Below are 24051 nucleotides of genomic sequence, written 5' to 3'. Positions count from 1 at the left end.
GTTGTTGGTGTGTTGCAAGAAAACCTTAACCTGTTGGATTTTTTGTTGTTGCAATTTTCCGTAATGTCAGCAATCTGCATTAGCCTTTGTCTCAAATATTTACATGGTATACGCCCTTTTTTATTCAAATTACTTCTTCCAGTGATTCAGGAAGTTTTGCAGAAATGTCACACTGTGAGTCATTTCACTGCTGCTTGAAGTATCAGTAACTCACGTCTTCCCCCATAATTCCACTTAAAATGCAGGCCATGCACAGCTTCCAAGTGGCATTTCGCCCTTTCAAGTCTGATAGACGTCAGGACGTGACGTTCTTCAGCCTTGAGGACACTTCACAGTGATGCCTGTGTCTTTGATGGAAGACATTTGGAGATGTCTCAGACATAGATTGAGGGTCTCAGACTGGGAGGGAATGGGAAGAGTGAGGTGGAGGTAGCCTGCCTATCACAACGATCTGCTCATAATGGGCAGGCAGTTAGAACAAAGCAGCAGCACCCCGGCCTCGGCTCCAGTCTCCCAACGCTCTTTCATTTCCTGTCCCACAGGAAATTGCCTCAGTCAGCCGATAGCTTATTGCCCACAACTATGATTTATTTATCTGTCATCTCCCTGGGTTTTCATTAAAGAAGAGGCTCAGGCTGCTTTGTGTTGACTGACAGGTGCTTACTCACCTATCTGTAAACATTGGGGTTGATAATGACTGAATGGCAGAAAGAGTCCGAGTATTCAGAATGGACAGCATAATTTGTTGGGAAGCCAAACACACCCAGTCTCATCAGTTTCGGTGTGATGATACACAATATTAGTTAATCCAACTATCACCATAGCTTATGTAAATTGTATATGAAGATGAGAATTTTGTCCATTACATTCACCGTCCATGATTGTCTCAATGTTGTCATTTCCAGGGGTATGATGGAAGACCACACCTTATTGGATGGGGACAACAGATGTTAAACCGTATCTGAAGTACTCCATTTTTTTCCCCTTTTTCCTTTGATCAAATGCCAATCATGGTTTTGTAGATCAGGTTTAAAGTACAGTAGGCCAATACCAGAAGAGGCTGGTGGTATGAGCTATAGAAGGACAGGCTCATTGAAATGGCTAGAATGGCAGACATGAAATGGCATCAGGACCACAATGGAAATACGTCCCAGACTTACTGCTGGTGTCCTTTACAAAGAAGGAGAGCTGTTCTACGAGTGGTCTAATAAAAAAGTCAACAAAAGTCTATAGAGGGGCCGTTACTGCATCAATGCCCGCTACAATAGGGCACCCTGGAGGTTTTGTAACATTCTTGTGTAATTTCGGCAAAGTATAAAAAGTGGCAATTTTAGGGTGTTGAATAGCCAAAAAGTTGTTATTTTTTGGTTATCTGACCAGAACTTAAATACCCATCTAGGACAGTAGAGAACGTGTTCTGAAATTGGGCAGTGGGGTCACTTCTGTGTTTCTTGTAAAAGGTGTTGTCAACCAGTTGTCTGTAACACTCATTTACATAAACAGTCCTATCCATGAGTACAACCGACCCACCCTTATCAGCAGGGCGGGTAAAGGCTGACGTATCGGATTGTAAATCAAGCAAAGCTTGTTTTTCATCCTTAGTTAAATTATGGAAAAATATGTACTCCTGTTCTTAAGGAGATGAACATATTTTTCAACAAGTCTGCAATATGTCTCAATAGAGTGATTGCGATTGGCTGGAGGTAAAGAAATAATAAAATAACTTGTACTTCTAAAAGGAGTCGGAGTATGTGCAAGTTTGCAGACGACACTACAGTGGTAGGCTTGATTACCAACAACGACGAGACGGCCTACAGGGAGGAGGTGAGGGACCTCGGAGTGTGGTGTCAGGAAAATAAACTCACACTCAACGTCAACAAAACAAAGGAGATGATTGTGGACTTCAGGAAACAGCAGAGGGAGCACCCCCCTATCCACATCGACGGGACAGTAGAGGAGAGGGTAGAAAGTTTTAAGTTCCTCGGTGTACACATCACGGACAAACTGAATTGGTCCACCCACACAGACAGCATGGTGAAGAAGGCGCAGCAGCGCCTCTTCAATCTCAGGAGGCTGAAGAAATTCGGTTTGTCACCAAAAGCACTCACAAACTTTTACAGATGCACAATCGAGAGCATCCTGTTGGGCTGTATCACCGCCTGGTACGGCAACTGCTCCGCCCACAACCGTAAGGCTCTCCAGAGGGTAGTGAGGTCTGCACAACGCATCACCGGGGGCAAACTACCTGCCCTCCAGGACACCTACACCACCCGATGTCACAGGAAGGCCATAAAGATCATCAAGGACAACAACCACCCGAGCCACTGCCTGTTCACCCCGCTATCATCCAGAAGGCGAGGTCAGTACAGGTGCATCAAAGCAGGGACCGAGAGACTGAAAAACAGCTTCTATCTCAAGGCCATCAGACTGTTAAACAGCCACCACTAACATTGAGTAGCTTCTGCCATACATGTAAAACATGTATCACTAGCCACTTTAAACAATGCCAATTAATATAATGTTTACATACCCTACATTACGCATCTCATATGTATATACTGTACTCTATACCACCTACTGCATCTTGCCAACTTTATGTAATACATGTATCACTAGCCACTTTAAACAATGCCACTTAATATAATGTTTACATACCCTACATTACTCATCTCATATGTATATACTGTACTCGATACCATCTACCATCTATGCCGTTCTGTACCATCACACATTCATTTATCTTTACGTACATATTCTTCATCCCTTTACACTTGTGTGTATAAGGTAGCTGTTGTGAAATTGTTAGGTTCGATTATTCGTTGGTTATTACTGCATTGTCGGAACTAGAAGCACAAGCATTTCGCTACACTCGCATTAACATCTGCTAACCATATGTATGTGACTAATAAAATGTGATTTGATTTGATTTGATTTGAGCAACCTACATGTTCAGTAGAAATATCATGATTAGGAGAGCTAAAGTATTCCCTTAAATGGATGTTTCTAAAAAACTTAAACATGTCTACCTTAACATCAAAATCGTTGCACTGAGTTGTAGGCACAAAAGATAACCCTTTATTAAGCAAGAAGATATGGGCAGGGCTCAATATCTTGCTTGATAAATTAAAAACACTCAGTCCCGTATCCTCCATGATTTAACAAAGGAAATAAGTCCCAGACTTTGTGTGTTATCCTCCATGATTTAACAATGGAAATACATCCCAGACTGTATTGTGTGTTATCCTCCATGATTTAACAATGGAAATATGTCCCAGACTTTGTGTGTTATCCTCCATGATTTAACAATGGAAATACATCCCAGACTGTATTGTGTGTTATCCTCCATGATTTAACAATGGAAATATGTCCCAGACTTGGTGTGTTATCCTCCATGATGTTACTCATGTGCATGTATGGCTTTTTCAAGTTTGATGTGTGCTTGTTTTTTAAAAAGGCCATATTAATAAACTAAAACTAAAACTAAAAACAAATGGAAACCACGTTGGACTGTTCCATTTATTCCATCCCTGCCATAACAATAAGCCTGTCCTCCTATAGTGCCTCCCACCAGCCTCCTCTGGCCAATACAATTATGATATACAATCTGATATGTCACTTAAATTGAGGATTCCTATGTATGGTTTGGCTCCTCTCTCTGGTGTGAATGAATGTATATTGCGAGTCCCTCTATTCTGTTACCATGTTTGGTGGATTTGCATTCAGAAAGGTGGATTAATACAGTGAACGCCATAGGCTGCATTTATACATAGGCTGCATTTATAATATTTCTTTTCACTAATTGGTCTTTTGACCAATCACATCAGATATTTTTCAGAGCTGATCTTATTGGTCAGATTAATGGGTTCACCATAAAATGTATTTCCTAATGTATTCCCATGGAGAGATGGCTCTACACACACACACACACACACACACACACACACACACACACACACACACACACACACACACACACACACACACATACACACACACACATACACGCACCCCTGCCTGGTCTATATGCATGTCAACAGCAGAGAGAGGGAGGGGATGCCTTACATCACACTATTTAAAGGAGCTTCAGTGGTGCTGGCTGGCAGAAGACGAGCCTAGTGTAGCTCAGTGGAGGAGGAGGCAGTAGTAGTATTAGTAGTAGTAGTAGCTATTGTAGAGAGTAGAGACAGGGTAGTACTGTAATAGTAATTATAGTAGACACCAAACAGGAACTCTGGATCTGGAACATCCTCTCCAGTGCATTGGAAGGTAACGCGTGACTCTCCATTATAACGTTTAGTAGAAATCAAATATTGAAAACATACTGTGACGTTTGGGTCTACAAAGAGACCGTCATCAACCTTCAACTTGAATTTGATTAGAACATTCTCTCCATGCAGGCAGCCCATGGTGATGGCGTCGTCCCAGCTGAGGAAGCGGGGCGGCGGCCCGGAGAAGAGGGGTGGCCCAGAGCCAGTGCCAAGAATGCAGCCTGCCATGATGATGTTCTCCAGTAAGTACTGGTCCCGGCGGGGGCTCTCTCTGGACTCGGCCATGTTCGACCAGCAGAAACAACACCATACCGGGGGACAGATGGTAAGTGAAATGCTGCATGGAATGAGATCTAGTGTTCTCTGCAATGGATGGTTTGTTAGTTGACTGGTTGGTTGGTTGGTTGACTGATTGGTTAACTGATTGGTTGGTTCATTCATTTAAACTGTCTGCAATACATGGATGGCTTGAAGAATGGGTTGATTGATTGATTGGTTGGTTGAGGTTTGAGGCTCTCCTGATAACTGCATGTTCTATTTAGTGCACACCATTTTATTTATTTTTCCACTGGACTGTATATTGCTGTGGACTTTCTTTTCTGAGTGAAGCACACTTCATCAGTTTTCTAGGCAACCATATCTTAGTGTCCATCACTCAACCAGGGGGAGGAAATCCTCTTTCTCATGACATGTTCTTATGGCTAGCTAGCTCATCTCTCTGGTCATGTCAAAGATAAGAAGGCGTGTTAGTAGAACGGATGGCACTGAGTGAGACTATTGATTGAAATACTCAGGCTGGTTTTAATGTGGCCTACACTTGGGAAAATGGTTTGGTAATCAACATTCTATCTTCATGCATCAATCACTTATCAGATCTTGTATGTGCTGTGTTGACTTGTTTATTGTGTATTAATAATTGTGTTAACAGGTGGACATGTGCTGGTGTAGCGACGGTGGTTCAGTGACCTCCGCTCGCATGATGAGTAACCTTGCCTGAGACCCGAAGATTGTTTCTGTCTGAGCTAATGCCTAGCTAGGGTTTAGCTCAGTGGGTAATCCAGTCTTGCAGCGGGCAGACAACCCCTGTTTGAACCTGATCAGTCACATTGGATTACATCTGGTCATCTGTATCGACATGTCTGTGTCACTTTCTGTTCCCTGTCCGACAGTCGCGCCGGCCCTCCTTCTGTCCAATAGATGAGAACCCAACCGACAAAGAGATCAGGGAGAGCAGGGAGTCGGGGAAGACGGCTGTTGTTTTCTCTCTGAAAAACGAGGTGGGCTGCCTGGTCAAAGCCCTACGCCTTTTTCAGGTGAGTATCTACTGTCCTGCTCCACTCCATCTGCCCCAACGACATTCTCTCCTCTCCTCATTGTCTATTCTCTGCTCTTCTAGGAGAAGCATGTGAACCTGGCTCACATTGAGTCGCGGATGTCCAAGCGCATCGCTACAGAGGTGGAGATCTACGCCGACTGCAGCTGCAGCAAGAAGGAGTTTAACGAGCTGCTGGAGCACCTCAAAGACCACGTCAATATCATCTCCTTCAACACGCCCCAAAACCAGTGGTCTACAGAAGCAGGTATGACCCAGGAGTTTTGTTGTAGGCTTTCAGTTTGATAGTTTTTCAGGACATATTCAGGACATAAGCCACAGCTTATTTTGTTCTCAGTTCAACATTCACATCTGTATGGGCATATGTGGAATACTGAGTGACTTACAGCAAGAACATGAAGACATTTTGCTGTTCATGGTTCAGAGTGAATGTACACATCTTATCCATATCATCTTATGTTGTTTGTTGTCTCATCTTGTAGGAGTATAAATGTATCTGAATGGAGATCTGTGAGTACTGAGTGACTTTTAACCAGACAAAATGTGCTTTTGTTGACCATTTCTTCTTTGTACAATTTAGTGCTAGTGAAACCTATTTTGACATTTTATTGAATGAGAGTTCATCAATGACTACTTGCTGTATGTGAAATTCTCAGTGTGGGTAGTGCTTCAGTTGAATGTGTGTAATGCTTTACCCTGTGTATATATGATGTGTGTGTGTAATGCTTTATCCTATGTATATATGCCTATGTATATATGATGTGTGTGTGTGTAATGCTTTATCCTGTGTATACATGATGTGTGTGTGTGATGCTTTATCCTGTGTATACATGATGTGTGTGTGTGTGTGTGTGTGTGTGTGTGTGTGTGTGTGTGTGTGTGTGTGTGTGTGTGTGTGTGTGTGTGTGTGTGTGTGTGTGTGTGTGTGTGTGTGTGTGTGTGTAATGCTTTATCCTGTGTATAGATGACGTGTGTGTGTGTAATGCTTTATCCTGTGTACACTAAGGTTCAAAAGTTTGGGGTCACTTGGAAATGTCTTTGTTTTGAAAGAAAAACACATTTTTTGTCCATTAAAATAACATCAAATTGATCAGAAATACAATGGAGACATTGTTAATGTTGTAAATGACAGACACCTCACAAGTCCTCAACTGGTAGCTTCATTAAATAGTACCCACAAAACACCAGTCTAAACGTCAACAGTGAAGAGGCGACTCCTGGATGGTGGCCTTCTAGGCAGAGTTGCAAAGAAAAAGCCATATCTCAGACTGGCCAATAAAAATAAAAGATTAAGATGGGCAAAAGAACACAGACACTGGACAGAGGAACGCTGCCTAGAAGGCCAGCATCCCGGAGTCGCCTCTTCACTGCTGACGTTGAGACTGGTGTTTTGCGGGTACTATTTAATTAAGCTGTCAGTTGAAGACTTGTGAGGTGTCTGTTTCTCAAACTAGACACTCTAATGTACTTGTCCTCTTGCTCAGTTGTGCACCGGGGCCTCCCACTCCTCTTTCTATTCTGGTTAGAGCCAGTTTGCGCTGTTCTGTAAAGGGAGTAGTACACAGCGTTGTACAAGATCTTCAGTTTCTTGCCAATTTCTCATATATTTCTCAGAACAAGAATAGACTGACGAATTTCAGAAGAAAGTTCTATGTTTCTGGCCATTTTGAGCCTGTAATCGAACCCACAAATGCTGATGCTCCAGATACTCAACTAGTCTAAAGAAGGCCAGTTTTATTGCTTCTTTAATCAGCACAACAGTTTTCAGCTGTGCTAACATAATTGCAAAAGGGTTTTAAAATGATAAATTAGCCTTTTAAAATGATACAGTTGGATTAGCTAACACAACGTGCCATTGGAACACAGGAGTGATGGTTGCTGATAATGGGCCTCTGTACGCCTATGTAGATATTTCATAAAAAATCTGCCGTTTCCAGCTACAATAGTCATTTACAACATTAACAATGTCTACACTGTATTTCTGATCAATTTGGTGTTATTTTTATGGACAAAAAAGGTGCTTTTATTTAAAAAACAATGACATTTCTAAGTGACCCCAAACTTTTGAATGGTAGTGTATATATGATGTGTGTGTAATGCTTAATTCTGTGTATATATGATGTGTTTGCATCCTTAGATGGGGAGGAAGTTCCTTGGTTCCCCCAGAAGATTGCAGAGCTCGACCAGTGTTCTCACAGAGTGCTGATGTACGGATCAGAGCTTGATGCAGATCACCCAGTAAGTTAGTGTATTTACTGCTTGGCCGGGTCATCATCGCAAAATTAGAATTGTCTCTCAACTGAATGACCAAAGGTAGTAAATAAAACTTAGATACATAGTGTTTTAATATATACTGAGTATACGAAACATTAAGACCTGCTCTTTCCATGATATAGACTGACCAGGCAAATCCAGGTGAAAGCTATGATCCCTTATTGATGTCACTTGTTAAATCCACTTCAATCAGTGTAGATGAAGGATAGGAGACAGGTTAAAGAAGGATTGTTAAGCCTTCAGAAATTAAGACATGGGTTTGGTATGTGTGCCATTCAGAGGGTGAATGGGCAAGACAAAATATTTAAGTGGTGCCTTTGAACGGGGTATGATAGTAGGTGTGTGTCAAGAACTACAACACTGGACCATCAAGAATGGTCCACCACCCAAAGGACATCCAGCCAACTTGACACTGTGGGAAGCAGTGGAGTCAACATAGGACAGCATCCCTGTGGAACGCTTTTGACGACTTGTAGAGTCCAAGCCCCCGACAAATTGAGGCTGTTCTGGGGGGGGGGACTCAATATTAGGAAGGTGTTCCTAATGTTTGGTATACTCAGTGTACAACTAATGATCATAATTACATGATTATATATATACAAATATATGTATATTTGTGCTGATAATACTCAAGGAATTCACAGGAACTCCAGTATATCACCACTGTTGGCTGGTTGACATGACAGATAACTCTGTGTGATCCTGTTCCTTATCTAACTTCTGATCCCCTGCTCTGACTCCAGGGCTTCAAAGATAATGTATACCGCCAGAGGAGGAAGTACTTTGTGGAAATGGCCATGAATTACAAATAGTATGAGTAGTCTCTTCTCTTCTCTTTCTGTTGCTTTACTGTGGAAACACTCTGGTAACCTGTTATTTTCTTACACTAATACTGTTATACTAATTGCAGTGTTAGCACACTATTTTGTTGGTATTACAATGTAAATACAGATAACAAATAAAAGCTCAGTGTGCATATGATATAACAAAATAGTGTAATATAAGTGTGGTTATATCCTTATCTGCGTCCACCTCCATTCCCCAGTGGCCAGCCTATCCCCCACATCAAGTACACCCCAGAGGAGGTGAGGACCTGGGGCGTGGTGTACAGGGAGCTCACCAAGCTCTACCCCACACACGCCTGTAGAGAGTACCTGAAGAACCTACCCCTGCTCACTAAGCATTGTGGGTATCGGGAGGACAACATCCCCCAACTGGAGGACGTGTCCCTGTTCTTGAAAGGTATAGGCTGATGAATACCTCTAACAACCCTGATGACCGTAACAACACATTGTTGTCACCATTATCAGTGTACAGTAGAACCATAACACATTCACTCATAACAGCAAGACTGAATCAGCCTCAGATAGCTTGGTAACACGTTCGTCCTCACTGACACTGTGTCTCACCTGTGTAACCTCAGGCTGACCCTAAAAAGCCACATCTGTCATTGAAACTTCGGTCCAAAGAAGAAGACATTTCCTTCCTTCAAAGTTCCCTAAAGGCATTGGCCATAATGATCATATATTGATCCTGTTGTTTGTGTGCGACTGTTTCAGAGACGTCTGGGTTCACGGTGAGGCCTGTGGCAGGATACCTGTCTCCTCGGGACTTCCTGGCCGGTCTGGCTTACCGGGTGTTTAACTGCACTCAATATGTCCGCCACAGCACTGACCCGCTCTACACACCCGAACCGTGAGTACATCATCACCAGAGGTATAACATGTTCCGAGTTTCACAGCATTTGGCATCGCATTACTTGTTCAAACTGAAGCGCTCAACATCAAAGTAAAATAAACTATTGTATGATTATTCGAGAGGGAGAGAGAGATGGATAACGATAACGATAACAGGAGAGAAAGAGAGAGAGAGGGGATAACGATAATGTGTAGTTTAGTCTGTAGCATATTGTTAGTTTCGATAGATGCCGTTTGCATTTCACTAGGCGATATCTAATGATATCAGAATATTATCTGATATCTGGATACAGGGACACGTGTCATGAGCTGCTCGGTCATGTTCCGCTCCTGGCCGACCCCAAGTTCGCCCAGTTCTCCCAGGAGATAGGCCTGGCATCTCTAGGGGCATCTGATGAGGACGTACAGAAACTAGCCACCGTGAGTACAACACCCTGATAATGCACCTAATGCAGGGTGATTTGTAAAAAAGAATACAAAAATAAGCGTGATTTGGATTTTGTTACTTTGATTTTTTTATTTTTTATAAAGGCTGACTGACTGTTTCGTTCTATGCTGTTGACAGTGTTATTTCTTCACCATTGAGTTCGGCTTGTGCAAACAAGACGGCCAGCTGAGGGCCTATGGTGCAGGTTTGCTGTCATCTATTGGAGAGCTGAAGGTAAAGCGCTCGCACACACACACACACTCACACTCACACACTCACTCAGACTCAGTGATGGGCTGATTATTTCCTCACAGCATGCCCTGTCTGACAAAGCCTCAGTGAAGATGTTTGACCCTGGAACCACCTGCTACCAGGAGTGCCTCATCACAACCTTCCAGGAGGTCTACTTTGTCTCTGACAGCTTTGAAGAAGCCAAAGAGAAGATGAGGTAAAACTAAGGGCAACCCAATGGCTTAATGGATAACAGTTTATTTTTAAGGATTGGGGCAGTACCACTCCTCTCACAATTATTTGTTTGAAACCCATTCTGCAGCGGTATATGTGTTCTGGAGGCAGCGACTTAAGCCAGACCACCCTAGGACATGAAGGTTGTGTGTTTGATTCCCACATGGGCCACATATACTGAATATGAGAGTCTAGGAATCAGGACAAAGTTATTAAAATTGCTCGTAAAAACTGCATGCTCTGGTTTAGTAGGTTACATGCTGACAAGACAGGAGTCCACTGGTTTAGTAGGTTACATGCTGACAAGACAGGAGTCCACTGGTTTAGTATGTTACATGCTGACGAGACAGAAGTCCACTAGTTTACTAGGTTACATGCTGACAAGACAGGAGTCCACTGAAGTAACTCTTCTTTGCAGTCAAGTATATTCCTTCTACCAACAGGGAGTTTGCCAAGACGATCAAGAGGCCGTTCTCAGTGTACTACAACCCCTACACCCAGAGCATAGACCTGCTGAAGGACACTAGGAGCATCGAGAATGTGGTGCAGGACCTTCGCAGTGACCTCACCACCGTGTGTGATGCCCTGGGCAAGATGAACACATACCTGGGAATATAGCACTTGTGTATCTTGGGCATATACTTGTTGAATATAACATCTTTGTGGAAATGAAACAGACATGACCTGTATAGTGCACAGATATCTCTTAAAATAAAAATAGATAAAATAGTAAATGTTTGAAGTGACATGAAAAATAAATCAGATCTATTTTCCACTCAGAGTTTATTGTATAGAGCAGGGGTATTCAACTCATACCCTACGAGGTCCGGAGCCTGCTGGTTTTCTGTTCTACCTGATAATTACACCCGTCTAAATCAGTCCCTGATTAGAGGGGAACAAATAAAAAAAAATGCAGTGGAATTGGCTTCGCGGTCCAGAGTTGAGTTTAAGAGGGATAGAGTATAATACATTAAATAATATATGGATATGTTATGCTTGAAATATATAGTATTTGAAATTGTTGGGGGAAATTTAGAGATATTTTTGACTTATTCTGTACAGTGCATCAAATGTGAAGAATACAACAGGATATTAATGAGCTTTGCATTGTTATGCAGTCAAAATGTGTCACAAATATGTCAAATGTAACTTGGCTGCCATTTGCTTTGAAATAAAGAAATGTCCCAAATGTAATTCAAATACAATACAAACACTAGGAAAAGAGAATCATTGTTCTAATATTTTTAATGTCAGGCTTCTCTGGCCTTAATGTTATAAGTATATGTATACATGTTATGCTTGGACTGGAATGGTTTATTCTCTCTGATGAGGTAACTGATTTAATGTTCCATTTGGAATCTGTGTACTTTTGCTTTCATGTATCGTTCTACTATACTGTTTTCACTGCACATTGCAAATGTATAGTCTTCATTCACAGCTTTACAAAGAGGAAGACAATTATATTCAAAAGAATACAAATGAATGACTATTAAATGACAAAACAAATCTTTAATTCCTTTATGGTATCAAATAATGTGTACTTTATCACAGTAACACCACTGGAATAGCAACATATCTCATTAACACTACTTTCTGTTGTAATATAAAAAAAACTGTTTGTGGGATAGAGGTTCATTTCCACATACAACCATTTCAAGGCAATTCATTGATAATCCACACTAAGCAGTTCATTCATAAATCACAGGTTCAATGTCATTTTAGAGTTTAAGATAAATCCAAACATCAAGAAAGCTATACATTCAGTATAGGCCCTAATATTTAAAAACTTGAGACAAGGTGACTTAACATGGACTTTAGTCAAAAAAACAACAACTTAAGTCCATGTTAAGCCTGTTTATTTCAAGTCTAAATTGGGACCAATGTTCAGTATCTAACAGTACATAACTTTTGAAGGATCTCTTTAACATGAACAAAATGTAGTCAGTTTCACTAAGAAACAGCCTTATTAATGTAAGAACAGTAAGTGAATCCATAGTTTTAGGAGCAAATTAAACATTTAATATTCAGCAAAATCTTCATAAAAATGTAAATTGGTTCCCATGAATGGTTGAAGCAGCTGAAATGCCTGGCAGGTCTAATCAGTGTCTTCACTGTCAAACACGTTATTCTGGAAGGAAGAAAAGACAGAATTACAAAATGTAGAAAAAATACATTGTTTTCCCCTGTTCATTTTTCTATCTTTTCTCTCATTTAGGAATATCATCTACTTTAAGCTGTTATTCCCCTTAAAATCTCCTGACAGACGACTCTGCTCTGGTTCTGCAGTACTCACCCAGCCCCCGTGTTTCTTCACCCAGGCCGTGTGGTGCTCCTGGAGGTAGCGTGTCCCAAAGCCCATGGCCCGGCTCATGGGGTGGAGGTCCAGGGCAGATAGCTTGCTAGTCACCTCGCAGGCCAGGGCAATCTGCTCCCTCTGGACCCTCTCCTCCTTCTCAGGGGCAGGGTAGCCTGTCTGGGCTACAGGACCATCACCCTCTACCCCTGTCACTCCCTGGAGCAGGGTGGAGGTCACCGTCTCAAACAGACTGTAAGTGAAGGAAGTCTGGAGGTGCCTCTGCAAGATGTGGTTACTCTTGATCTGAGATGGGGGAGGGTGGAGGGAGGGTGCCGGGAGGGTGAGGTCAGTAGAGGTAGAGGGAGTTGAGAGGAAGGGAGACATTTGAACACATAATTGTGAAAGAAGAGTGTACTGTACCTGGTCTTGGACAGAGTCTTATACAGTATTTGGTATTTATGCATTCGTAACATACGGTATACTGTATGCTGTTATTGAGAGTCAAGGGATGTTTGACTATGGAACAAGCTGATCATGGACTACAGGAAAAGGAGGGCCGAACAGGACCCTATTAACATCGACGGGCTGTAGTGGAGCGGGTTGAGAGTTTCAAGTTCCTTGGTGTCCACATCACCAACGAACTATCATGGTCCAAACACATCAAGACAGTTGTGAAGCGGGCACGACAACACCTTTTCCCCCTCAGGAGACTGAAAAGATTTGGCATGGGTCCCCAGATCCTCAAAAAGTTATACAGCTGCACCATTGAGACCATCCTGACCGGTTGCATCACCACCTGGTAAGGCATCTAACCGTAAGGCGCTACAAATTGTAGTGCGTACGGCCCAGTACATCACTTTTGTATTTAACCAGGTAGGCCAGTTGAGAACAAGTTCTCATTTACAACTGCGACCTGGCCAAGATAAAGCAAAGCAGTGTGACAAAAACAACAACACAGAGTAACACAAACAAACGTACAGTCAATAACACAATAGAAAAATCTATGTACAGTGTTTGCAAATGTAGAAGAGTAGGGAGGTAAGGCAATAAATAGGCCATAGAGGCGAAATAATTACAATTTAGCATTAACACTGAAGTGATAGATGTGTAGATGATGATGTGCAAGTAGAGATACTGGGGTGCAAAAGAGCAAGAGGATAAGTACCAATATGGGGATGAGGTAGTTGGGTGTGCTATTTACAGATTGGATGTGTACAGGTACAGTGATCGGTAAGCTGCTCTGACAGCTGATGCTTAAAGTTAGAGAGGGAGATATAAGACTCCAGCTTCGGTGATTTTTTTCAATTTGTTCCAGTCATTGGCAGCAGAGAACTGGAAGGAAAGGTGGCCAAAGGAAGTGTTGGCTTTGGGGGTGACCCGTGAAATATACCTGCTGGAGCGCGTGCTACGGGTGGATGTTGCTATGGTGACCAGTGAGCTGAGATAAGGTGGGGATTTGCCTAACATAGACTTATAGATGACCTGGAGCCAGTGGGTTTGGCGACAAATATGTAGTGAGGGCCAGCCAACGTGAGCATACAGGTCGCAGTGGTGGGTAGTATATGGGGCTTTGGTGACAAAACAGATGGCACTGTGATAGACTACACCCAATTTTCTGAGTAGAGTGTTGGAGGCTATTTTGTAAATGACATCGCCGAAGTCAAGGATCGGTAGGATAGTCAGTTTTATGAGGGTATGTTTGGCAGCATGAATGAAGGAGGCTTTGTTGCGAAATAGGAAGCTAATTCTAGATTGAATTTTGGATTGGATATGCTTAATGTGAGTCTGGAAGGAAAGTTTACAGTCTAACCAGATACCTAGGTATTTGTAGTTGTCCACATATTCTAAGTCAGAACCATCCAGAGTAGTGATGCTAGTTGGGCGGGAGGGTGCAGGCAGCAATTGGTTGAAGAGCATGCATTTAGTTTTACTTACATTTAAAAGCAGTTGGAGGCCATGGAAGGAGTGTTGTATGGCATTGAAGCTCGTTTGGAGGTTTGTTAGCACAGTGTCCAAAGAAGGGCCAGATGTATACAGAATGGTGTCATCTGCGTAGAGGTGGATCAGAGAATCACCAGCAGCAAGAGCGACATCATTGATATATACAGAGAAAAGAGTTGGCCCGAGAATCGAACCCTGTGGCACCCCCATAGAGACTGCCAGAGGTCCGGACAACAGGCCCTCCGATTTGACACACTGAACTCTATCTGAGAAGTAGTTGGTGAACCAGGCGAGGCAGTCATTTGAGAAGCCAAGGCTATTGAGTCTGCCAATAAGAATGCAGTGATTGACAGTCGAAAGCCTTGGCCAGGTTGATGAAGACAGCTGCACAGTACTGTCTTTTATCGATGGCGGTTATGATATCGTTTAGGACCTTGAGCGTGGCTGAGGTGCACCCATGACCAGCTCGGAAACCAGATTGCATAGTGGAGAAGGTACGGTGGGATTCGAAATGGTCGGTGATCTGTTTGTTAACTTGGCTTTCGAAGATTTTAGAAAGGCAGGGCAGGATGGATATAGGTCTATAACAGTTTGGGTCTAGAGTGTCTCCCCCTTTGAAGAGGGGGATGACCGCGGCAGCTTTCCAATCTTTGGGGATCTCAGACGATACGAAAGAGAGGTTGAATAGACTAGTAATAGGGGTTGCAACAATTTCGGCAGATAATTTTAGAAAGAGAGGGTCCAGATTGTCTAGCCCAGCTGATTTGTAGGGATCCAGATTTTTCAGCTCTTTCAGAACATCAGCTGTCTGGATTTGGGCGAAGGAGAAGCGGGGAGGGGGGGGCTTGGGCAAGTTGCTGCAGAGGGTGCTGAGATGTTGGCCGGGGTAGGGGTAGCCAGGTGGAAAGCATGGTCAGCCGTAGAAAGATGCTTATTGAAATTCTCAATTATTGTAGATTTATCGCTGGTGACAATGTTTCCTATCCTCAGTGCAGTGGGCAGCTGGGAGGAGGTGCTCTTATTCTCCATGGACTTTACAGTGTCCCAAAACTTTTTGGAATTAGTGCTACAGGATGCAAATTTCTGTTTGATAAAGCTAGCCATTCGCTTTCCTAACTGACTGAGTATATTAGTTCCTGACTTCCCTGAAAGGGTACATATCGCGGGGCTATTCGATGCTAAATGCAGAACACCACAAGATGTTTTTGTGCTGGTCAAGGGCAGTCAGGTCTGGAGTGAACCAAGGGCTATATTTGTTCTTAGTTCTAAATTTTTTTGAACGGGGCATGCTTATTTAAGAGAGGAAAGCACTTTTAAAGAGCAACCAGGCATCCTCTACTGATGGGATGAGGTCAATATCCTACCCGGGCCAGGTCAATTAGAAAGGCCTGCTCGCTGAAGTGTTTTAGGGAGCGTTTGACAGTGATGAGGGGTGGTTGTTTGACAGCGGACCCATTACGCACGCAGGCAATGATCGCTGAGATCCTGGTTGAAGACAGCAGAGGTGTATTTAGAGGGCAAGTTGGTCAGGATGATATCTAAGATGGTGCCCATGGTTACAGATTTAGGGTGTACCTAGTAGGTTCACTGATAATTTGTGTGAGATTGAGGACATCTATCTTAGATTGTAGGACGGCCGGGGTGTTAAGCATGTCCCAGTTTAGGTCACCTAACAGTACGAACTCTGAAGATATTCACATATGGTGTCCAGGGCACAGCTGGGGGCTGAAGGGGGTCTATAACAAGCGGCAACGGTGAGAGACTTGTTTCTGGAAAGATTTTTAAAAGTAGAAGCTCAAATTGTTTGGGCACAGACCTGGATAGTAAGCCTGCAGAGTTCTGTCAATCTCTGCAGTAGATTGCAACTTCGCCCCCCTTGGCAGTTATATCTTGTCTGAAAATGTTATAGTTAGGGATGGAAATGTCAGGATTTTTGGTGGCCTTCCTAAGCCAGGATTCAGACACGGCTAGGACATCTGGGTTGGCGGAGTGTCCTAAAGCAGTGAATAAAACAAACTTAGGGAGGAGGCTTCTAATGTTAACATGCATGAATCCAAGGCTTTTACGGTTACAGAAGTCAACACATGAGAGCAACACATGAGAGCGCCTGGGGAATGGGAGTGGAGCTAGGTGCTGCAGGGCCTGGGTTAACCTCTACATCACCAGAGGAACAGAGGAGGAGTAGGATAAGGGTATGGCTAAAGGCTATAAGAACTGGTCGTCTAGTGCGTTCGGAACAGAGAGTAAAAGGAGCAGGTTTCTAGGCGCAGAAGAATAGATTCAAGACATAATGTACAGACAATGGTATGGTAGGATGTGAATACAGTGGAGGTGAACCTAGGCATTGAGTGACGATGAGAGAGGTTTTGTCTCTAGAGACATCATTTAAACCAGGTGAGGTCACCACATGTGTGGGGGTGGAACAAAAGGGCTAGCTAAGGCATATTGAGCAGGGCTGGAGGCTCTACAGTGAAATAAGACAATAATCACTAACCAAAACAGCAATGGACAAGGCATATTGACATTAGGGAGAGGCATGCATAGCCGAGTGATCATAGGATCCAGTGAGTAGCTTGGCGAGCTGGAGACACGGCGATTCAGACAGCTAGTGGGCCGGAGCTAGCAGGATAGCAGAAGGGCCTTCGGGGGACGTCGCAACAGAAGAGGCAAAGCTTTCTGACATCCTGGACCTATATACTATATACTAGGCAGTGTCAGAGGAAGGCCCCAAAAAATCATCAAAGTCAAGTTGTCTGTTGTCTCTGCTACCGCACGGCAAGCGGTACTGGGGATCCAAGTCTCGGACCAAAAGGCTCCTTATAACAGCTTCTACCCCAAAGCCAAAAGACTGGTGAACAATTAATCAAATGGCCACCTGGACTATTTACATTGACCCCACCCACCCTTTGTTTTTACACTGCTGCTACTCGCTGTTTATTATCTATGCACAGTCACTTTACAAATTACCTCGACTAACCTGTACCCCCGCACATTGACTCGGTACCGGTACCCCCTGTATATAGCCTCGTTATTGTTATGTAAATATCTTGTGTTACTTTTGGATTTTTTTAAAACTTTAGTTTATTTAGTAAATATTTTCTTAGCTCTATTTCTTGAACAGCATTTTGGGTTAAGGGTTTGCAAGTAAGCATTTCACTGTAAGGTCTACACCAGTTGTATTCAACATTTCACTGTAAGGTCTACACCAGTTGTATTCAGCATTTCACTGTAAGGTCTACACCAGTTGTATTCAGCATTTCACTGTAAGGTCTACACCAGTTGTATTCAGCATTTCACTGTAAGGTCTACACCAGTTGTATTCAGCATTTCACTGTAAGGTATACACCAGTAGTATTCAGCATTTCACTGTAAGGTCTACACCAGTTGTATTCAGCATTTCACTGTAAGGTCTACACCAGTTGTATTCAGCATTTCACTGTAAGGTCTACACCAGTTGTATTCAGCATTTCACTGTAGGGTCTACACCAGTTGTATTCAGCATTTCACTGTAAGGTCTACACCAGTTGTATTCAGCATTTCACTGTAAGGTCTACACCAGTTGTATTCGGCGCATGTGACAAATAAGATTTTATTTGAAATGGGTAGTCCAATTGCATTTGAAACCCTTCCCCTTTCTCCGCATGAAAAAACACACACACCTCCTCATTCAGCTTGTCTCCAGACGCCTTCAGCAACTCCACTAGTCTTCGGATGACATCTGGAGGGAGACAAAACCAATCAGTAACTGTCCATTCACATCTGTGGCATCAGAAAAGCACTAAGTTCAAGTTCAACTTTATGCAAATCATTGCATTACCCTACTATATCATGAAAAGTACTTTGAAAGCTACAACTGTAAGGAAAATCACTTAAAGGTGCTACACATATAATTTCTCAGAATTTCTCCCCTATGTGGAAGCTAGGTAAATTGCAACAGCACTTAGCTGCATTCAAAACACATCTCCCCCTACACCGCATCCTATTTCCCCGTAACATGGTGGAGACTCACGCTTGAGCCTTTTACTTTTGGTTTTGGTCCACCAGCTTCAAACAGCTGTAAAAATATATGTTTGGGTTATTGAAAAATATATTTCTCAGCGATTTAGATGGTACAATAATTCCCTACACAATTCAGTGCTTGATTTCTCACATAAACTGAAATTGAACAGTGTAGAATTTTTGCAACCAGGAAATGACAGTGACTTCTACATTGGCCGCTTGACCCATTTTCCACTAGATAACACAGCCACACAGCTTTCCCATTTTGACAACAGATGCTGCTCCGGTGGGAGAAATCAATAGGCGAATATCACAGCCAATCACAACACTGGCCGGTAAGTAATACTGTGAAACACTATAATTCCACTATTACTGCACATATATTATGGCCATTTTCTGAAATTACAATGTACCTTTAATAGATCGAATCCATTTATTATCATAAACGTTATTGCTGTAAGCGTGAAAGAGACCCACCATGTTGATCATCTGTCCCGTCTGACTCTATGTCGTCTGTTGTGATCTGCACAGAGTCTGCAATCTGAGTCAACCTGCCTGCTACTCCATTCAAGGTATTGCCCACTCCTCCTGCAGCTCCAGCAGCTGCTTTACACACACACCACCCACCCACACGCACACACCACCCACACGCACGCCACGCACACGCACACAGTGTTTTTAGTTGCAGGGGTTACATAAATGTGTATGTTCTAAGTAGCACAATATTCTGTGATCAATCCATATATTTGACATATAATATTCTATGGTTCCGCACCAGAGGAGGCTGGTGAGAATATCTATAGGAGGCCGGGATAATTGTAATGGTTGGAATGGAATGAATAGAATGGTATCAAACATACGGAAACCACAGGTTTGACTCCGTTCTATTCATTCCATTCCAGCCATTATAATGAGCTTGTCCTCCGATAGCTCCTCCCACCAGCCTCCACTGTTCCGCACAGAATGTTCCAGTCCACAGAAACATACCTGTAACTGTATAGATACTAGGTGTGGATACACCCCCCTGTCTTTGTTGCTCCCTTTCCCACCACCACTGTTTTCAACTACCTCTTACCTGCCATTCGGCCATGTCTGGACGGAGCACAACTTCGAAATCCTCGGTGTATGGGACCGGTCTCATAAAATGTAGCATTATGTCTGGATGGAGGAGGACCTTCTTTTTGAATGAGGCCTTGAAATTGAGGCATTGGGACAGACCGCTGCCTCTTCCTCTTGCCACAGTAAGCCATGAGCAGCCGATACTCATCGCTACGTTGGTCCACTCCGCATGCATCCACGGTGGCCCCTGCTGTTGCATGGTTCTCCATCTCACTGCCACGCCACACACAACCAGACAGCCTGGAACACTGCAGGATCTGCAGAATTAAATAGAAAAATAAGAAATGTAATGTTGACTTACATTGGTCGCTAACCATTTTAAAACAATAATCTCTAGTATAAAACAGGCGCCGTTTCCCTCTTCAATAATCTTTCTGGGGGACCCACAGACAGTGCGGGGTTTTGTTCCAGCACAGCAGGATAGGCTATTAACATCTGATTCAAATAATAAAGTGGAATCAGGTGTGACATATTACTGGGCTGGAACAAAATGTTACACAGCATGTGGGTCCCCAGGACCGAAGAACACCAAACACTTATTTAGGCCTACAGTGCAAAATTAGCCTCCCTGAAGGCTGTGGTGGACAGTGGCAGCGCGTGGGCAAAATCACTAGGGAAGCCAAGCCGAGCCAGTAGAAAAATCCATATTACAACCTATGTGGTGATATTTGCTTTGTTCTCTCTATAACCCATTCGTTCATACGCCACCGTGATGCACAGTACAATAAGGTTGAGACAACAAAAAGACAACACACAGTGGCGGAATAACTTCAACTATGTTTGTTTCATCACAAAACTGGAGAGCAACATCTGTCCACAAAGCAAATATTGTATTAAACAGTTACATAACCTGAAGCATGGTCAAGAAAGTTAATGTTTTCGACAGTTTACTAAACTACTACTGATCAGGGAGTTACCGCAAGTCAGAACAAAAACAACAGGAGCACTGCCTCCACTATTCCAGCACCCTTTCAACTTAAACATCATCAAATCAACTAGGCTACATATGCTTAGTTTGATACACTGAAAACAAACTTAAAGATACCAAAAACAACTTAGTCATATCGATGTTCCTAAATATCACGTGGCTGTCCATGGTAGGCCTACTGATTTCGGTCCGTGTGTGTGTCAGTGGAGGCTGCTGAGGGGAGGACAGCTCATAATAATAGCTGGAATGGAGTCAATGGAATGGTATCAAACATGTAGTTTCCATGTGGTTGATAATGTTACATTGACTCCATCCCAGCCATTACTATGAGCCATCCTCCACTCAGCAGCCTCCACTGTGTGAGAGAGTATGTATGTGCGTGTGTGCACAAGTAATTAAATTAAAAAATAAATAATTGTTGACTCACGCTAGTTGTAGACTAGTTGAACACCAATACCATCCTCCTCTCTGTCATGTTGGCCAAACGGTCCATGGCGCTGTCATACAGTACACTTTTAGTTTTTGTTTTCATAGGCTACCTAGCTAAAATGCTTGCTAGCGTAACATATTGAACTTCAATCTTCTCAAGCCAGTGGCACAATATATTAATTTATGGTTAGATAAATGGATGTGATTTGATTGGTGTGAAGCCAAATTCAAACTGGCCTCCCCTACGGGGAGTTTTGCTGCGCCAGGACAACCCACAGTTGAGCTCACCTCAACGCTGATTGGCTAATTATTTTATATTTTATTTATCAAGGGAGGCCAAATCAAGTGCTTCACCAGCAACATGTCATACTCTTTTGGTCCAGACAGCATCAGATACATGGGCTACCCATACTGAGACAGAGGGGCGCTGTTTCCCTCGCTCGGATGATTTTTCCGGTGAAAATTGTGAAAACACAGAGAGACCAAAGATAAATAATTTCATAGGTCAAATATTTGGGGAAGCATGGCATCCATGAATACACCAGTGGCGTGCCGTGGGCCTGGGGCATGGGCCTTCAGTGAGGTCCTACACAGTCCCACCCGAATTAATCCACCTCTTATTACCATCATTATGATGCCATGGCTCTAGACACTATACATTTAGACAGAAACGCAGTATAACCAGGCGTTGCGTCACCTTGAAATTGACAAAAATTGACATTTTTGAGCAACATGACACAATCAATGAATCTTTTCAATATTTCCCTATTTTTCTTCACCTTTTCATTGTGCAGCTCCGTTGCCCTGCGCGCTTGTTCGTTGAGCTGTAGATCCACTCGGGTGTCCCCAAAAGTTTTCAAAAGCACCATTGCTTGTAAGTGCCCAGCCGTACTTTGGTGTCTCGTTGCTGCCTTGGTTAGACAACTCAAGTTTGCAAAGCCAGTGTGGCTCCAAACACCAAATCGATCACTTGCAAATAATAGGCATTCCCAGCAGTACAGTTTGCAGTGCTTCTCGGAGCCTGTGAGCCATTGATAGCGCTCGTAGTTGGAACTTTGAAAGTGGCGAACGAACCCCTTTCCCGCCTGTGACAGGATTTGTAGCGTCGGCGTCGGGCGACCTCTCCTTACAATGTCTAACTTTTCTTGAAAAGTTTGTCTTGAGAATGGCGTTATAATTATATCCTCGACCAAATCGATATCTTCTCCTCCTTCCGCCATTGTGGGTTGAAAAAACAGCTTAGTAGTACGCAAATTAATTCGTTTATCAAATTCAGTTACCTAGTTGAGGTTCTGCATAGACCTGCCCATAGGACCTGCCTCTCAATATTGGTAATCCAATCAAAAGACGTGCACGCACTACGCCTGCTAGCTGGCTCCTGTGTAACACTGGAGCCAGCCAGCAGGCGTACAATAGCCAACTCTAAAGCTGATTGGTTGACACTAAATTTTAATTTCCATTCCTTTAAGCTACAAGCGCCCGCACTGTTGATTCTGAAGGCCTGAGGGCAGATTTTAGACCCCTGGCAACACATGATGGCTGAATATGATTGGATAAAAGATCTAACATAAAGACCAGCCCTCCAAATCTCAACCTGGGGCTGGAAGCAGTGCAACCAAGAGGAAAGCTATGAAATGAAGAGTATAACTCTTACTCTGGGGAATAATTTAATACATATTTGTGGGAAAATATATTTAAAAAAAAATTATATTCTGATGATGTTTAGGCCAGCAGAGAAGGCCTTGCTGGCCCTGACGGCCCACCACTGGAATACACGCCACTGGTGGTGGACAAACTTTATTTGATGTTATTTAATTTTTTGGGCCTTTGTTTTCTCATTTTGGTTCACCATATTACAAGCTTCAGGGAGTTATGAAAGGTTTCGGTATTGTTTCACATCAAGTTAGTTTCACTTTCATGGTGAAAGTCAAATAGCGCATAAACTTTACATGTAATTGCTTATGCAAAAACATACTTACTGTAGCCATACAGTATGCCACGTAGACGAAATAATTTGCTGCTCGGTTACAGACAGCGAATGTGGGTTACCTACTTGAGTAAATAAGGTTACTTTCACTGTAATAATGGAGTAATCACTTTCTCGTTTTCAGTCTACACAAATAACATCGACAGAAAACCAAAAGCATACAAATAATAGGCTAAACCGTAAACACTTACCTATAAATTATTTCACCAAATATCTGATGATGCTTTCACCTTGAATAAGGAACCATAACTAGATTTGAGATCCATAACGGGGCATTCTACGTTACATTCTACTTCCTCCTACATTTTTCTGGCGAAAACTACTCTGTACTGCCACCCCCTGGATGTGATTAACTATATTTATTGGGCGCGTTCCTCTAGTCTGGCTAACACCGAACTCTCATGTCCTCCTGACTTTAGAGTCTGGTATGTCTCTTTGATGTTTTTCTTCTTCTATGTTATATTGGCGTTCACAGAATATCATGTGCACCTACTGTGCGGGGTGGAAACAGGATTCTCCCCCCAAAACGGAACAAACTACCAAAAACAAATAAAAATATACTAAATCAAACAACTTTTCTGTTAAAAATAGGTCATATCTGATCCCTACACAGGCTCCGCCTGGGAGGGCGGGCCGTATTCCGGCGCTTGTACCCGTTGCAAGTCTTCAGATGTAAAATCGTTAACTCCCAAAAACGTTTGTGGCAGGCAGCCACAATAATGTCCAGTTCCTTTGACTTCTTTGAGACTTGAGCCTTACAGTTTATAACTGTGGCAAAGAACGCCACAAAATCCACCATTTCAACACACAGGGTATCTTTTGACTGGCAACAAACATTTACTACAGGCTGTGGTGCATCCACTACCATATCTTCACTAGTGTCACTTT

General features: G+C 42.9%; 2 protein-coding genes across 7 annotated transcripts; one reads left to right on the top strand and one right to left on the bottom strand.

Annotated features, from left to right (window-relative positions):
• The first annotated feature begins 4464 nt into the window (after positions 1-4464).
• tph2 (tryptophan hydroxylase 2 (tryptophan 5-monooxygenase)) lies at positions 4465-11082 on the top strand. Of its 3 annotated transcripts, XM_039018173.1 has the most exons (12): positions 4480-4593; positions 5438-5581; positions 5665-5849; positions 6558-6595; positions 7739-7839; positions 8619-8686; positions 8921-9117; positions 9435-9570; positions 9866-9992; positions 10138-10233; positions 10314-10447; positions 10908-11082. In XM_039018173.1, the coding sequence occupies exons 1-12, from the start codon at positions 4483-4485 to the stop codon at positions 11080-11082; spliced, it is 1512 nt and encodes a 503-aa protein (XP_038874101.1). In that variant the 5' UTR covers positions 4480-4482. The 3 variants fall into 3 exon arrangements, with proteins under 3 accessions (XP_038874102.1, XP_038874101.1, XP_038874100.1); XM_039018174.1 differs by lacking the exon at positions 6558-6595 and having other exon boundaries at positions 4465-4593; positions 5665-5848; XM_039018172.1 differs by lacking the exon at positions 6558-6595 and having other exon boundaries at positions 4483-4624; positions 5466-5581; positions 5665-5848.
• Positions 11083-11947: 865 nt separating this feature from the next.
• LOC120066332 (apoptosis facilitator Bcl-2-like protein 14) lies at positions 11948-23480 on the bottom strand. 4 transcript variants are annotated; one of them, XM_039017640.1, is made up of 7 exons: positions 23355-23480; positions 21175-21244; positions 19776-20076; positions 19178-19306; positions 18361-18419; positions 12758-13063; positions 11948-12592 (listed from the first exon to the last, which is right to left on the bottom strand). In XM_039017640.1, the coding sequence occupies exons 3-7, from the start codon at positions 20026-20028 to the stop codon at positions 12560-12562; spliced, it is 780 nt and encodes a 259-aa protein (XP_038873568.1). In that variant the 5' UTR covers positions 20029-20076; positions 21175-21244; positions 23355-23480; the 3' UTR covers positions 11948-12559. The 4 variants fall into 4 exon arrangements, with proteins under 4 accessions (XP_038873568.1, XP_038873567.1, XP_038873569.1 ...); XM_039017639.1 differs by lacking the exon at positions 21175-21244; XM_039017641.1 differs by lacking the exon at positions 21175-21244 and having other exon boundaries at positions 19178-19303.
• Positions 23481-24051: the final 571 nt, after the last annotated feature.

The sequence above is a fragment of the Salvelinus namaycush genome, chromosome 21, assembly GCF_016432855.1.
Source record: "Salvelinus namaycush isolate Seneca chromosome 21, SaNama_1.0, whole genome shotgun sequence".
NCBI lineage: Eukaryota > Metazoa > Chordata > Actinopteri > Salmoniformes > Salmonidae > Salvelinus > Salvelinus namaycush.
The sequence above is the reverse complement of the archived record's forward strand: the minus strand, read 5'-3'. Positions and strand labels throughout refer to the sequence as shown.